We start from the raw sequence: 17,223 nt of genomic DNA on the forward strand, positions 1-17,223 counted from the left end.
GTAAACTTTCTTTGCACTCTCTCCAAAGCATCCATGTCCTCTGATGGCGGCCATAACAACACCCAATATTCCAATTGTGACCCAACAGATGCACAAGATGGCACCAGAGCATGGCGACTCTCTGCAAGCTCTCCCTAACAGATCCTCTTTTTACTTATCTTACAAACGTTGTAATCTTTTAAAATTTAATTCTAAGACTAACATTATTATGAACCTCTCTCTTTTATCTTTTCTTGCAGGCTTGAAACCTTGTGTTGCCCTATTATGTATTTTGTTTTATTTCCTTTTCTTTTCATGTTCTTAATGATCTGTTGAGCTGCTCGCAGAAAAATACTTTTTGTTGTACCTCGGTACACGTGACCATAAACAAAAATCCAAAATCCAACTAAAGTTTTATACAACTGTAACATGACTTGCCAACTCCTGTCCTCAATGCCCGGCCAATGAAGGCAAGCATGCCGTCTAATGGCCTTAGCCACCTGTACTGCCACTTCCATGGAACTATGGACCTGAACGCCCAAATCACTCTGTATGTCAATGTTCCTAATGTGACTCAAGTTTTAGTTACTGATAACAAGCACCTTTAGAACATCACTGTTCTGTTTCGACAGGTAGGCCTGATCAAACATGCAGTTTACATTCAGAATTACTTAACTTATTGCATTGTCAAAGTCCTAACTTCACAACAGTAGACTGGCAAATGAATCAATGGTCAGCAGACGGTCTTACAATGAAACACACAGCACTGCAGCGCAAGGCCCCAGCCAATGTGAGGGACCCATACTGAGAGGTGGCTGTTGGGTGGGAACACCAATCAGAGCTCGGTAGCTCTCAATTTGCTGGTAGGCGCAAGAAATTTGAATGAGCCTATCAGCAGGAAATACAGAACGAGATCGGGCTCTGATTGGTGAACTCCCATTTAGATCACATTAGGAACATTTAGATCGGGAAAACAGTTTGCCAGACGTTGAGGCGTGGTAGGTCAGAAAAATCTCCTGATTGTTTAGCGTGAATTTTTTGAACTTTGATTGAGTGAAGCAGAAGCCAGGTTTCTAACATTCGGCCCATCAGCCTGAGGCAAAAGTGAGGTCACCCACCTAACATCAGGGTGCGAGCCTGTGAAGCCTTCAGCAGTGAGCATTGGCCAACGAGGGGAGAAGTGGGGTGACTCTTGACCACCAGGCGAGGGAACAGGGTGGGCAGCAGGTAACCAACTAAAGAAAGATTAGAGGCCATGCCACGGGAGGCCAGATAAAGCCAGCACCCAATAGCAGCAAGGCAGCCAGCCAGGAGCACACGCTGTCGTCGAGGCTTGAGGCTCAGCCACCTGAGCGAGAGCTGAGCAATTGGAAGATGTGAGGGCCAGAAACCACCTGTGTCATGGTTTATTAGAGAGCAATGGCCAGTGGGGAGACTCGATCAGAGCAGCGGCCAGGGCTGAAAGAGAGAGGGTTCAGCAACAACTAGATTGGGGAGGGCAAAAGGAAGGTCAGGCCAGTCAGCTAGCAGCAGCAGCCAGCCAGGAGCACAGCGGGCATCGAGGCTCAAGGCCAAGCCATCCGAGCGAGAGGTGTGAGCAGTTGGCAGGTGCAAGGACCAGGCAGGCACCGGTGAAGTGGTATTTGGGGAGCAGTGGGGAGACTTAACCAGAGGCAATGGTTGAGAGTGAGAGGCTGGGTGGCAACTGGACCGGCGAGGGTATGAGCAGTGGTCAGGCAGATAGCCAGCAGCAGCAGCCAAGCAGCCAGTGAACCATCACCAGCACACCTGCGAGCTTAGATCAAGACTCAACCCCCAGGCCAGGGCTGAGGAGGGCAAAGAAGCCTGCTCCTTCTGAAAATTCATATTCATTGAAATGAAGATACACTATCTGGCAGTTAAAAGTGCAGAAAGGTGAAGGCGAGGCAAGAGGACGAAGCTAGGCAAAAAGACAGTTTGATAGTTTACTCTAAAAGGTTTGCAGTCTTGAGCAGGGCACAAACTGCGCATTCATCCACCACAACATCCACCAAAAGCTTTGGTAACTGTGGTAAACACCACTAGTGACACATTGCATGTATTACGGTACTGCCCATGTATTACAGGTACCACAGTAGATCCCAGTGTAAGCTCTCCTGCGCTGCTCCCATTCTGGTTCCAGCTGCAGGAGGCACAACATCTTGTGCAATAAAGCCTCGATTGTTTCACCATTCTCGTCTCGTGGTAATTGATGGTACATCAGTAACTTCCCTGATGACTTCAAGCTTGCGATATCCAGAGACAGCGCATCGCCTGAAGAATGGGCTCTGAAATTACAGCCTTCTTCTCATAAGTTAGGGAGCACTACAGCACTTAAGCAGTGACTTTGATTTTTTGTGGCTTGCATTGTGTGAACTGAAGGTGGGCTGGGTCAGGAGGGTATTAATGTCATTGGGGGTGGGACTTTATGGTATTTAGGGCAGGCTGCCATTTTACCAGAGAGTGAGCCCATGACATGAGGCTCCGCAAAGAAGGGGAGAGTTAAGCCCCCAAAAATGCAAGCACGCCTCTGACGATTAGTAAAATAATCCACAGCAACTTTGTGTAATTCATCATTTTGTGAATTTGTAAACTGAAGGTGTTGGGGTAGATGTTCCTGGTCCAGTACCTGGATCTACTCGATCTCCTGGACATGGTGGATAGGGGATTGGCAGGGAGGATGGCACATTCTCAAGGGGGCCCACCTAATATTCTTTCTAATTAAATTAATTTAAAATTAACTCTGATCACATGCAAACTGTCGTTACCTTTTCCTCCCCAAGCTTGCCAACATTGTGAATGCTTTGTTTGGGGTTGGACAGTGTCATTGATTATCATCATCAATTCATATCAAAGTATACCAGAGATGTGGAGAGACTGTGGTGCAAGTTTTCTATTTTGTTGTCAACGTTGAATTTTAAACATTTAAAACTTTATTGGCTAAAATATTAGTTAAATGAAATGAAATGTAGGCTATATTTCTACCTGATGGTGGCAGTAACAACTTGGTTTTCATCGTTCTGTATCAAGATGTAAAGCAACTGATTCAGAAGAACAGGAAGGAAATGTACTATCACATGGATCTTTTCAATGCCAAGTAGACCCTGAAAATGTTCAGAAACAGCTGAAGGATCAAAACATTTCTGACACACCATCAACAATAAACTCCAGTGAATTAAACAAGAGAATAAAACAAGATACTTTGAAATATTGCTTTTACTATGCTTAACCATATGAATAATAATATAATAATTATTAGTGTCACAAATAGGCTTACATCAGAACTGCAATGAAGATACTGTGAAAATCCCCGAGTCGGCACCCTCTTGCGCCTGTTCGGGTACACTGAGGGAGAATTCAGAATGTCCAATTCACCTAACAAGCATGCCTTCGGGACTTGTGGGAGGAAACCGGAGCACCCGGAGAGAACCCACGCAGACAAGGGGAGAACCGGGCAGCACGGTGGCGCAGTGGGTTAGCCCTGCTGCCTCACGACGCCGAGGTCCCAGGTTCAATCCCGGCCCTGGGTCACTGTCCGTGTGGAGTTTGCACATTCGCCCCGTGTTTGCGTGGGTTTCGCCCCCACAACCCAAGGATGTGCAGACTAGGTGGATTGGCCACGCTAAATTGCCCCTTAATTGGAAGAAATTAATTGGGTACTCTTAACTTATTTTTTAAAAGACACGGGGAGAACGTGCAGACTCGGCATCGACAGTGACCCAAGCGGGAATATAACCCGGGACCCTGGTGTCACATCCAATTTGAAGTACTTCACTCACTTATGAAGTCTCTCTATCAATTAACACATGACTTAGTTGTTTGATTTCATTTTGGAACATTAATGTTCATTGCAAATTTAGGATTTAAATTCTTTCATAATCTTTTTGTCACAAGTAGGCTTACATTGTAATGAAGTTACTGTGAAAAGCCCCTAGTTGCCACATTCCGACGCCTGTTCGGGCGCCTGTTCGGCTATACAGAGGGAGAATTCAGAATGTCCAATTCACCTAACAGCACGACTTTTGGGACTATTGGGAGGAAACTGAAACATCGGGAGGAAACCCACGCAGACAAGGGGAGAACATGCAGACTCCGCACAGACAATGACCCAGCCAGGAATCGAACCTGGGACCCTGGCGCTGTGAAGCTGGAGTGCTAACCACTGTGCTACCGTGCTGCCCAGCAATGATACTTGTTTTTCCTGAAACAGCGACTGATTAAATAAGCAAAAATGAATATATGTAAATTTTGAAGCAGCATATTATGAATTCACTTCAATTTTATATTGATTTAAATGTTCAAACCTCTATGCGGTTGATAAATTCGGAGGATGGTGTCTGCGACCTCCCGTCTTCTGTATTTTGGCATTCCTGAAAAAAGTTGTTGAGATTTTCTTCCTAATAAAAAGCAAAAATAGTCATGAACTCTCCACTTCCCTGATAGGTCAGTGCACTAAAAAGCTAATTGACTGATCAGGTGCCCTTGGGAAGGAACAGTGCCTCAGGAAGAGAATTGGTAGGAAAAATCATGGCCTCGCTGCTCCCGCATTATTTTATATACATTTAAATCGGTTAAGGCAACTTATTCCTTAGCATTCACTCCGTAGTGCACTGTTACCCTTTTAAGTGGCAAGTGGGGCCGGAAAGCATTGCACACAAATTAAAAAATCAGATGAACTGCACCTGAGTATAGATTGTGGATACAACATGCGTAGAAACTTTGAAGAGTGGCTTCCCTCCATCAACCCACTTAATGTCAGATCCGTTAGCCTGTGCAGAAATAAAGTAAAAAAATTCATTACAGATGTGTGACCACTTGCTGGTTCCCTCCTTCTCCAGTCATCGCCTCACTCCCAACAGTTCCATCTCCCATCTATGGACCGACTTCGAAGCTGATGCAGGCAACACACTGGCTCAAAATTCAAATCCTCTTTGCCAGCAGGCTGTCTGAGGATGCCCAAGCAGATGTTTGCGCCTCACTGGCCTGATGAAAATGAGGTCCAGAGTACAATGTATTCTCATGTATTTTGTTTAATTCCCTTTTCTTCCATGTACTGAATGATCTGTTGAGCTGCTTGCAGAAAAATACTTTTCACTGTACCTCGGTACACGTGACAATAAACAAATCCAATCCAATCCAATCCAATATTGAGTGTGCGTTGGGTCTAGCCACACCAGCGCACAAATCATTCTGAACATCCAAGCTGGTGGGTGGCACAAACTAATGTCAAGGAACCTGCTGTTAAATGATCTGCCAAGGGAACACCTTCAAGTTGCACCCCTGCTCTAGCCACTCCTATAAATACTTAAAGGTTGGCACCAGGTGCATAGTTTTAACTGACTTGACCTGCAGGGAGCAGTTTGCTCAAAACGTCAGGTGGAATCCACCATTTAGGAGTCCTCTGCAGATGAAGTTTTGATACCACAACTTGTTCATAATGTCGGCCATTCATTCCCCCACCTCCACTCCCTGAAACACACTGCTTGATTAATAGCTGAGCCTTCAGTTGGGCAGAAAGCAGGTCACTGACATTCACAGCAACACGTACTGGGTTAGCCTTAGGAACCAGGGTTGTCCATAGGTCGGGGGTTCTTGGTATCAGTGGGAGGTAGAGGCACTATCAGAGGGTGGGGAGAGGGAGGGGAAGCCAGCTCTCATAGAGGTGGGATGGGGAAGTAGTGCTGGCAAGGTCAGAGGCCTTGTGATTGGGGCAATTGCAGGACTTGACGCCTGATGGGGTGAGGGATCAGGGCCTGGTGGTGATCATGGGGTGAAGGGAGCCACTGGAAGACAGGAGCTGTGTGGGGGTGGCTGAGGTGAGGGGGGGGGGGGTAAAACCTGTTAGGAGCTGTCAAGGAGACCCTCTCCTAAGCATACCTAGATCCAGGGGATAAGTGTGAAGGCACTTACCTCCTGAATCCACGCACTGAGGAGGCTGCTGGGTTACCTATGGCTCAGGAAATTGGACCAACTGCAGTAAAGTTTGTAAACCTACACAAAATAAAAGAAGCTAACCACTGCTCCACCGCGCTGTCTGATTGACACATTTTATTTGTTCTTACCTTCCCTGGTGTTATGTTCTGATTACCAAGGTAACCAGCAGGAAGATTGGCCGCAACAAGTAAATGATGCTCATGAGATGCAAGTCTGCCATCTTTCATTAGAGGTAGCCAGGCATATCCAACTATAAAGAAATAGAACAAGCAAGACTGTAATGCTCTATGTAACATATTTTGTTCCATATTCACTAAAGTGTACTTCATGTTTCTGACCCCAAAACAGAGGCTTTGATTGGTTCCATATTCTTGCCAATATTGATCCCTCGAAAAGTCATCAATGAGGAAAATAGTGGGGAATTCTCCGCTACCCGGCGGGGCAAGGGTCCTGGCACCGAGGAGTGGCGTGAACCACTCCGGCGTCGGGCCGCCCCAATGGTGCGGATTCAGGGGCCAGGCCGGCGCCGGAGTGGTTTGCGCCGCGCCGGCCAGCGGGGAAGGGGCTTGGCGCCACGCCAACCGGCGCCGAAGGGCCTCCGCCGGCCAGCACGAGTTGGCGCATGCGCGGGAGGGCCAACGTATTCTGGCGTCATCCCAGCGCATGCGCAGGGGGGATCATCTCCGCATGAGCCATGGCGGAGGACCACACCAGCCGACGCGGAGGAATAGAGTGCCCCCACGGCACAGGCCCGTCGGCGGATCGGTGGACCTCGATGGCGGGCCAGGCCACCTTGAGGGCAAATCCCGGTACCAGATCCCCCAACGTCTCCCCGAGGCCGCCTGCACCGCCAGGTCCCGCCGGTAAGGACCTACTCTAATTTACTCCGGCGGGACCGGCAAAAAATGGATGGACACTCGGCCCATTACGGGCCGGAGAATCGGAGAATCGCCGGGGGTGCTGCTGCCAGCGCCCACCAACTGGCGCGGCGTGATTCCTGCCCCGGCCAAATCTCCGGCGCCGGAGAATTCGGCAGCCAGCGGAGGGGGGATTCATGCCCCCCCCCCCCCCCCCCCCCCCCCCCCCCCCCCCCCCCCCCCAGCGATTCTCCAATCTGGCGGGCGGTCGGAGAATCCCGTCGCATATCTTTTGTTCAAATACTTTAGAGGACAATCTCATTGCTCAAAGAGCTAGCATAAGTCCATATTTAGCCGTAGTCAAATTATCACCTGCTACCAGCTTCTTTTCCCTCCCTTGCATGACTACCTCTAGAATCCCTGGAGTGTCTGTCCTTGGCCATCCCTTATTTCTGATCTACATCCTACCCCCAGTTGTCAACCTCTTGAAGAAACAACATCAGGTTCCACATGCACAGTGATACTAGTGCCATCTCTCTTGATCTGCCCTCTCCCTCAGTGTTGTGCGACCGCTTGTCTGACATCTTCTTAATAAGCTGAAAATCATTTTCATTTTCATTAGATACTGCAAAAATTGAAGCCATTGTCTTCTGCCCCATCACAAATCCTTCCCCTCATCATTAGTTATATTTTACTCCCTGATTCCTGGGACGGGCTGAACCTGACTATCGACTATCTTTGTTGAACTTCTTAACCCATAAACTCTCCATCACTTAGGCCATCTACTTCCACCTCACTAATATCACATCTCCTGCCTCAGCCTGTCTGCACCCGGAGGAAACCCATGCAGACACGAGAAGAACATGCAGACCACGCACAGACAGTGACCCAAGCCGGGAATCAAACCTGGGACCCTGGCACTGTGAAGCCATAATGCTAACTACTAAGCTACCATGCTACCCTGGAGCATAATTTACAGCATGAGGTTTTTCTTATGTTCGTGGATTGTTGTTCTCGCACCAATCTAATATGGTAATATATTTCATTGTTGAGGGGAATCTCCGGCATCCCAGCTATATGTTTCTGAGCAGCGGGAAGCAGCATGCTGTTCGCTGGCAGCGGGATTCTCTGTTCCCGTGCTGTCAGTGGGTCAGTGGGCGTTCCCATTGAAACCACCTCAAGCTGCTGGGAAACCAGCAGGCCCTGACGACGGGCCCAGATAATTCACAACCAGTGAATGGCCAGGGAATTCCGGCCTGGATGTTTGATAGCAGTTCAAAACAGCTGTAACATTTAATGAGAACTTGAAACAAAAAAAGTTTCTCAAAAAATTATTTTTTTTAAAATTTAGAGTACCCAATTATTTTTTTCCAGTTAAGGGGAAATTTAGTGTGACCAATTCACCTACCCTGCACATCTTTTTGGGTTGTGGGGGTGAGACCCACACAGACACGGAATAATGTACAAACTCCACATGGACAGTGACGCGAGGCCGGGATTGAACTGGTGAAAATTCTTGAGCAAATGTAGTAAAAGGAGATAAACATGTGGGGGAAATGGCTATATTAAACTATTAGATCTTTTACCTTGCGTTTCCAATGCCTCTTTTTTTTTGGATCCACCTTTCGTAGCAAGGTCACAACTGATGTGATAGAATGAAAAAAGAATGTGATGTTTCTCATTCAGTTGAGTGGGAAGTTCGATTTTCACCTGAGTAATGGAAATAGCAAAGAGTTCAAGCTCATCACGCCTACAAGTCAGTTCCACTATCAGCAGCTTTTACTTCGGTCTAATGTTTACCCTGAAAGGTCCAGGAATGTAACATTCACAAGACCACAACCTAGGCACAAATGGGGAAACTATTCATTCTATTGTAACTCAACCATACCGAATAAAATCTACACATAAACCAAATGCAAATTTAAAAAAAAATGATTAGGGTTTTCACTTCTCTCTTTCTCAATCCAGACATCTATTAAATTAGCTGATCGCTCTTTGTCTTAAAAACAGATCAGCCTTAAATTTTCATTTGAACCTATTGTCACAAATAACCAGCATTCCAGATTTACATTTCATGTCCATTTTGCCATTTTATGTATGTTTCAGATTTCATCTTTTCAAGAGTGAAACATTCACATTTCTCCAATCTTTCCTCAAAACCCAGTCTTCAAATGCTAAAAAAATTAACCTATCCTAAGCATTGACCATGTGGTACAGTGGGTAGCATCCATGCCTTTGAATCAGAAACTGTGGGCTCAAGTCGCACTCCAGGACTTGATGGCCAATGAAGATGCGTTTGCAACATAGCCGAATAGGTGGAGTATCAACCTGCAAATCCTTCCACCGTATGCAAAAGACCAGTGATAAAAGCCATGTTATTCATAGCTCCCGAGTAAAACATGCATATAAAAGCACGTATTACCACAGCAACATATTACACCACCATCAAACATTGGTCTAAGATGCAAATATTTTTCTTGTGTCTTGATAGACAAAACAGGAATCAACACTTAGAAAGTGGTCTAATTAAAGCATTGCACAGTTTAAGCACAACTTGTTTTCCCAAAAATTGACAATACAGCTCATCAAGCCAGTTGCTTTGCCAATTGCTTCTCTGTAGTGGCTACAAATTCATAAAATTCATAGAATCCTTGCAGTTCAGAAGGAGGCCATTCGGCCCATTGGGTCTGCACCAACCCTCCAAATGTCATAAACAAAGCCTATTCGGTATCTTATTTTCACAATTAAATGTATTTGAATAATAATTACAATGTGAATCCAGGTAGGAAGATATTTTTTCTTTTGTCATTAGTGTATATTTTGGTGCATATAATTTTCCTGATTTTTTTAATTATCATTTGATTAACGACAAAGTTACCATTTGATTAACAACTGCATAAGGTATTCTGTTGCATGGCTCATGCACAGATTCCATACTGGATTTTACAATAATTATTTTGCTAAGACAAGATGGAAGCCAGTCTAAATTCAGTAGAATTAGCAGTACGTAATCAGTTGTCGCAACATTTTAAGTCATTTAGTGAACAGATGTATTTTTGTTCCTCTGTGTGCATTTCACTTGATTTGCATGCAAATCACAAACTTTAGTGCAGCACTCGCCAAACACTTTCAATTAAAGTACCTCATCATAAAAGTCAGGGTTCTGGGAATGATGTAGCACTGTTGTCTGTGCTGAAGTGGTGAACAGTGCTCCCCCTGGTTTTCTGTAAATGCACTGTCAGAAGGAAAGTAAAATAGCTTTATTGAAAGTACAAAGAAACAGCTCTGAGTCACAATTATGTGAGTCTCAACCACCCAAAGGACCCATTAGTTTTATGTTCCATAGTTGTTAATATTACAGTTTGTTTCATTGCACAAGTAACCTTTCAGGCTTGGAAACCCAATAAATAAGAAAAAACAGTGAACATTTGAAGCACAGATCAGAAATATTCACGCTTTTCTGCTCTTATGAAATTATGCAATAAAGAAACTGGCACAATTCTCAGCTGCTGACTGATCTCATATGAAATATGAATGCTAGGAATTGAAAATATAGGCATGAGGGTCCTAGCCACTGCACTAGGTCCAAGGTGTGCCTGATGCAATGTTCAAGCATTCCTGTAAATGAACAAGCAGTGTGTCTGCTTAAACAGGTGAGAAGTTGCATAAATGTGAAAACTGGGGACCTCAGTGTGTTTAGGAATCTAACTGTACCAAGTAGTTGAACAGCCCAAACAGTGGTTGTTAAATAGACCATTGATGGTGATTCAAAACCAGCCCACCACACTTTAAATGTTTTTGTTGCTGAGCTCATTAATGTACTTTTCGGCTGTTTCATGGCATCAAAGGAATTCAGGGCAGCTACCAGCCCATTCAGGCCCCACCCAGGATTGTCTCCCCCATGCACCCAACCCTGACTGACATCCTAGTTAGTTGGCTGATTTCCTGCCTTCCCAGAATAGTGACCCTCACCTGAGATTCCTCGAACTTAAAGAGGCCAATGTCTAAGAATTCACAATTGTACCAGCATGGCCTTCCACCAACTTCACTTCCATTTTCAGGCATAAATTGATGATCACGCATTAACTTCAGAATGATAAATGTTGCTAATCTCTTATTTTACTGATAGTCTCCCCAGGCTGGGCACCATCTGTAATTGAGGTGCACGATAACTCTCAGACGCAGGGATGACTCATAGCTGTTTATTTGCCTGGCTAGAAGCGAGGCGTGAAAGTTACAGCAGTGACTATGCAACAGCGAAGCCGAGATCTACAACTCAGCAACATAGAAAATAAAATCACTGTGGCTCATCCTCGTGGAACCATGCATTTTGTACCTTCACACAACATTTAAACAGTTTACCAATGAAACTTACTTTCAATGGTTGAGCACTTTCTCCATCTGAATTCCTGAACTCAATGCGCACCGCTAGATTTCTTGCCTGCAGAAATGGAAACTGAATCAGTATTTCACATCCCGAAAATTGGGATTCTGCACACAAAATGAGGACACATTCTCTCCAAGATTCAGGATGTGCTACAAAAGTACAAGTTTCCCCATCTCCCCTCAACAGTGGGCTCTTTGGATAGACACTGCCGGAATATCTGAAAGTTAACAGTTAGATGCTCTAGGTGGATGTTCTGGGAAGCAAATACGACATCAAACAAAACATAAATTTTCACAGTAACTGGATGATGGAGTATTAAGTTACAAACATGATGCCGGTGAAAAATACTATAAATTACATTAACATAGAACTGTATTAATTTAGTTTGATTTTCAGGAAAACAAAATGAGACTTCAAGCAGCAAATTCTTCCAATGTGTAGCCAATCTTGTACATCACAATAATAAAATCCCCAGAGATATTTCACATCTACTGGCCTATCTTTAATTGGCGAAGACAAAATGGATGATGGACTGAATGTGGCGACTAGGGTATTTTCACAGTAACTTCATTGCAGTGTTAATGCAAGCCTACTTGCGACACTAATAAATATTCTTATTATTTCAGTTACTGAGACACAAATAGCAAGGAAGTTACACAAGTAACAGAGCTTAATAACATTGTACAGAAGATACCAAAGCACTATAGATTTGGAAAACAATGCCTGCATTTCAGAAATAGCAAGGATTATGTTCCATGACATTCCAAGATTTACAGGTTACTGTGTTAAACATATGGGGTGAACATAGATATGTGAATCTACTATTCCAAACCATGTAGTAACAGAGCAGAGCAGAGTAACAAGATCTATTTTAATTTAAGTGGCTCCTTATACATAATATAATAAAAGAAAGTTAATGAACAGGAAGATAACAAAAGTTATCAAACATAGTGGGTGCAATTCTCTGAGTTATGCCATCGGTAGAGACGATTCCGGTGAGGTGGAGAATCCAACCGCAGTGAAGAAAACCGGAATGACGCCCCAATGCTCCGGCCCCCCTGGGATCAGGGTTCGTGCCCCGTGCCATCAGAAGGATGCAAATCCGTCATTAAGACCCATTTGCATACACTTCGTGGGTCAGGCACCATGGCCGGGGTTCTCTAACAACCCGTCTAAGTGTTGACGCCGGCATAAACACCGGAGTGTTTCACGCCAGCGTCAACGGGCCTCTTGGCCCAGCGATTCTGTAGCCCGCAAGGGGCCAGCATGGCGCGGGAGCGCTCTGCGCTGCTCCAGCTGCCGTATGTGGCCCAGCACTGCTCGCCGCGTGTCCGCGCATGGGGCGGTGGCCGCTTGCCCGCTGGCGCTGAGCAACATGGAGGAGCCGCACAGCGGGCTGGCACGGAAGAAGGTAGACCCCCCCCCCCCAATATCGAACGTGCCCATCGATCGGTGGCCCCCCAATCGTGGGACTGGCCGTTGTGGAGGCCCCCTCCAGAGACTGATCCACCCCCCCCCCCCCCCCCCAACCAGGAGGGCCACTGCAGCCGCGAGCACCATTTCAGCACAGAAGCTCAGAGAATCCCGGCCCATATTCTTCAGGCCCGTGTTATTCTCCGGTCCTCTGGGTCAGGAATCACGTGGGTGAGAATTACTACTGCTCTTGACAAGCGTGACCCTGATGTGGTGGACCTCGCGGTTGGCCAAGGGGATAACTCGTTCGGGAAGTTGCCCCCAAAGTCCATCCAAATGCCATCCTCCCCACCCCCATCGGGGGTCCTTTTATTTAGGGGGTCGTCTCTTTATATAAGGGGTCTCTGTGGGGGTCCCTTTATTTAGGTGATCTCCAGGGGGATCTCCAGATAGTCTCTGTGAGGGTGTGGGGGGGTGATGGTTGGATCACCACTACACTGGGGGGATGGATCATAAAATCTGGGGGTGGCAGGCTGAATTGGGCAGGATGGGGGTTCTGAATTGCGATGTGCGGGGGAGTAGCCAACTGTGGGTCTCGCTATTAGGCCACCTGCTGAAATTGTCAGCCCAAAAGCAGGATTCCCAAGAGAATCGTTTGCAACCCTCACCATGCATAAATTTGCATGGCTAAAGATTGGGAATCACTTCCTCATTTGCACTCTGAGCGGGAGGCCAAATCAGGTGCAATTCTGCTCCGGCGTGAGAGCATAGGGCTGGAGTCTTCCGCTCCACCTGTCGCACGATCGCCATGGGTAACAGGTGGGCAATGGAAACGTCCATTGACTTTGGACGGATTCTCCAGTCACCATCGGGCACAACAAGAGAATGCCGCCTATAGTCTCCCAAACAGAGAACTGTGCCCAGTATTTACATAAAGCAATGAAAATATACTAATGTTCATAAGTAATCCAATGAAGTCAAAATTTTAAGTTAGAAAAAATGGTTCACTGTGGAAAGAAAATGCATTACTCAGCAACATTTTCCTTCCCTTCACTCTATTGCAGATTTTAACTAGCTGTTAGCCTGATGAATGGGGATCATGGGCTACTTGGCGTCAAACCATAGCTGCTAAAACTTAAGAGAAGCTTGTCTGTGAGACAGAGTCATATGAAAGATCTAATCAAGAGGAGACAGGATCAGATAGAAGAGACAGAGAATCAATAGACAATGTGATTACGGAAAGACAATATCGGGGAATAAGTAGAAAGATTAAGATGAAGCAGCTGGTCAAGTGAACAAGACATCCGACTCCAAGGTGTACTTGGGTACCAGGCCCTCAGCCTTTGTCTAGGCTGTTGCATTATACTTTTCCTAAGTATTCAATAGTATGATTCTTGATGGCGTGTCGGGCAACTGTAGGCCTCCTCAAAAGATCAACCGTCTCAGCAACATGCTGGGTTACAAACCTGGGGTCTTTATGATTTGCTTAGATCAGTTACTGGATAAAAATATTTGAACCTTCATTTTTGTAAAGTTAAAATGACTTCATGCCTTCATTAAAATGGTGCCAGAATTCAGAAGATCCGCCCCTGAAACCAGTACCCACCATTTCACTGGGGTAGAAATGGGGGTGAGCTGTATTTCACAAATCCGTAGCTCCTGGAGGCAACGGCACATTTAAAAGTGCAGCTGCCTTGAAACTGAAGAAATTCTACTCATTGAAGTTTCTGAAACACGGCTCGTTGCCTTTAGGCATTTGAGGAAGAGGCCTGAACCTACTGGAGTCCTTTAGAGAGGCCAGGCACCCTCTTTGGAATGTAAAGAGAAGATGAATGTGCATAAAAGGTGGGTGCAGTCTGTCGAAATGAAATCACCTGCACTACATTTTGACAAATAAACAGACAGCCTGCAGTCGGAAAATAAATCAGTGCATGAAATTTAACTAAATGCATGTGAACATTAGCTGAAGTACTATCATTATAGTAGCATTTCCATTTAACTGTTTCCATTATTGTCCATTATCACAGTGTGTGTGTGTGGGGGAGGGGGAGGGTCGGGGGAAGAGGATACCTGCAAGTTCATTTTAATTGACAGCTCTAAGTGGTTATATAGAAATTGATTGTTTTTGATGTGAGGCTATGAATGCTATTTTTTATAATGGATTAAGTATTTGAACAGTTCTAAATATATTGAATTGGCTGTTATAAGTTAGAGTGTTTGTTTTATTATGGTGAAGTCTATAATAGATAATTACAACTTTATTTTATTTCATCATAAGATTGCTCCTGAGGTCTGCCCTTGGTGGATACTGGGTGAGTTGGCATGGATAGTGTTACGGTATATGGGGTGGATAGGGGAAATGGGTTTGCATGGGGAGTGTGTGGGGCGGGAGCCTGAAGACTGTTATGGTGTTACTTTTTTTTAAAGTCCCTGACTATCAACATGGGCCTTTAAACAGCCCACCTCGGTACCCTGCAGCCCCTGTGCCTGTCTCCAAACTCTGTCCAAGGGCAGGAGGCTCAAAGTCAGTTAGCACCCACCCACCTTCACACCCAGAATGAAAATCCAGCTATTCAGGACACTATCCCAGTTTTACAGAGTTGGGAATTTTCCAAACTCTTCATTCCTGGCTTGGGTGTGAAAGTTGATCCTGAGTGTTCCATTTTTCTTTCGACAATGACTCGCTTGAAACTATCAAAACAAAATTGAACCAGAATCTCTAACAAAGAAGATTATTGATGAAAAGAGTATGGATGTAAAAACAATAGAATTTTTGCTATGTAACTTACCTTGGCAAAGCATTTTTGACTATCATATTTCAAGTGTTTGGGGTAAATATAAACATGGTTTTTGTATATTGTATAAGGTTGGAAATATTTTGCAGACTCTTGCACAAACTCTTCGACCTCTATGGTAGGTTCATATGTACCTGCGTCCTTGAATGGTTTAATTGGCATATATGACGGGGTAACACAATCTGAAACAAATGAATAACAAGTTGTTTTTTTCATTTTACCCAAGTTTAGAATCCAGTAGCTTTAACAACTGCATAATCGCCTTGCCCCATCAAAGACATGACTGTTAAATAGTTCTTTTAAAGTATAAGATATGGCAATTGGAAAAAAAGAGTAAAACATTCCGCACTTTATATATATTTTCTTGGTCAACAATTCAAGTTTAGCTAATAGCCAAACAAATAAAGTTTAGATGAAAATATACAGATTAGTCAAATTAAAATGATAAATTTAAATGAATCCTAATTTCAGGTGGCTAATTACAGAGAGGAGCTGGGAATGAACCAAATATTTCCAAAGGAGGGAGTGAATCACAACAAGGTTGCGTCTTGTTAATAACAATGGAAAACCCTTGCCTTATCAACTGTGATGGCACGTGAGGCAGAGGAGGTAATTAGGAAAAAGGGGCAAAGAAATAACCAAAAGTGGAAAGGGTGAACTATAAATAAAACATACAAACCCAAACTCATGTTTTTTATTAGGAGCCGGTCAATAGGAAACATATCATTATGTTTTAAAAAAGGAAAATTGTATGTTGTATAACATCCATTGTAATTGATCTTTACAACACTGACAGACTGATTTTCACACACTTTTCTTCTGTCTTGTTGCTCTATTAAGTATTGTATCTGCAGCATGAGAATTTTATTGTAAATAATGTATCCTGCCTGAATTCAGGAAGACCGCAGAAGTACTTATTTTATCTATTTACCGACTGAGTCCTGACAAAAGAATTTCTGCTGCCATTTTCAAAACACAATAGCTGCTCTTTCATTGCACACGGTGGATATTAGCAAATGAAGAGACTTAGTCCAGTGGTGGTGACAGCTCGCCATTGGCTGCTGGCAGGATCTACCAGTCCCGCTGGAGTCAATAGCCATTGGCACTGCTCACTGGCTGTGCCACTGGGAAGCCGCTGTTTGGGGGGGGGGGGGGGGGGGGGGGGGGGATTGCCTTCGGTGGGACTGAAAAATCCTGCTGACAAAAAGTGCTGGAACATCTTGCCGCCAAGAGGGGCCAGACAATCCCGCCCTTATGAGTGCTCACATTGTGGGAATTGCACACGAAACAAAGCAATATGTTGTCACTACATCGTATGGGTTGCAGTGGTTCAAGAAGGTGACTCACCACCACTTTCCTCAAGGGAAATTAGGTTAGGACAATAAATGCTGGCCTAGTCAGCGACACTCACATTCCAGGAAAGAATTTTTAAAAATCATAGGCATGGGAATAAATTTAAGTACAATGCCACAACAAATTAAATGAAACCTTTCTTGGGCTGAGATACTGATTCATGTCAGAGAGGAGGAGAAAGTGTAATGAGGTGACACCTTGTCTGAGGCTTAGCACTTTGCACATCCTGATGGACAACTGGAGCATGGCGAACAAAGGTTTCACTCAAATACATTTTCAATGCACAGAAATGACTCAATGTAATTTCTATGCGATAAAAAGAGAATAAGAGAATTTCACAAGACAACAGAATATTTGTTCATTCATAATTTTCTCTGTATAGATATAGTGGGATAAATTGAATCATGGAGCAGCACGACAGAGACTTCTGTTGACTCCCCAGGGACAGGCTGTGCCATGGATGTATTTCTTCATGGGTTGGATTTTC

General features: G+C 44.7%; 1 protein-coding gene across 9 annotated transcripts in view; it reads right to left on the reverse strand.

Moving 5' to 3' along the window:
- Positions 1 to 17,223, reverse strand: part of dock10 (dedicator of cytokinesis 10) — a 409,277-nt gene that overhangs the window by 116,343 nt on the left and 275,711 nt on the right. For all 9 annotated transcript variants that reach the window (XM_038815256.1, XM_038815259.1, XM_038815258.1 and 6 more), the window contains 8 exons: positions 15,378 to 15,565; positions 11,164 to 11,229; positions 9,931 to 10,023; positions 8,375 to 8,498; positions 6,060 to 6,181; positions 4,680 to 4,766; positions 4,302 to 4,394; positions 2,983 to 3,101 (listed from right to left, as the gene is read on the reverse strand). In XM_038815256.1, coding sequence (XP_038671184.1) covers positions 2,983 to 3,101; positions 4,302 to 4,394; positions 4,680 to 4,766; positions 6,060 to 6,181; positions 8,375 to 8,498; positions 9,931 to 10,023; positions 11,164 to 11,229; positions 15,378 to 15,565 — 892 coding nt within the window. The remainder of the gene's footprint in view (positions 1 to 2,982; positions 3,102 to 4,301; positions 4,395 to 4,679; positions 4,767 to 6,059; positions 6,182 to 8,374; positions 8,499 to 9,930; positions 10,024 to 11,163; positions 11,230 to 15,377; positions 15,566 to 17,223) is intronic.

This window comes from Scyliorhinus canicula, chromosome 13 (genome assembly GCF_902713615.1).
Source record: "Scyliorhinus canicula chromosome 13, sScyCan1.1, whole genome shotgun sequence".
NCBI lineage: Eukaryota > Metazoa > Chordata > Chondrichthyes > Carcharhiniformes > Scyliorhinidae > Scyliorhinus > Scyliorhinus canicula.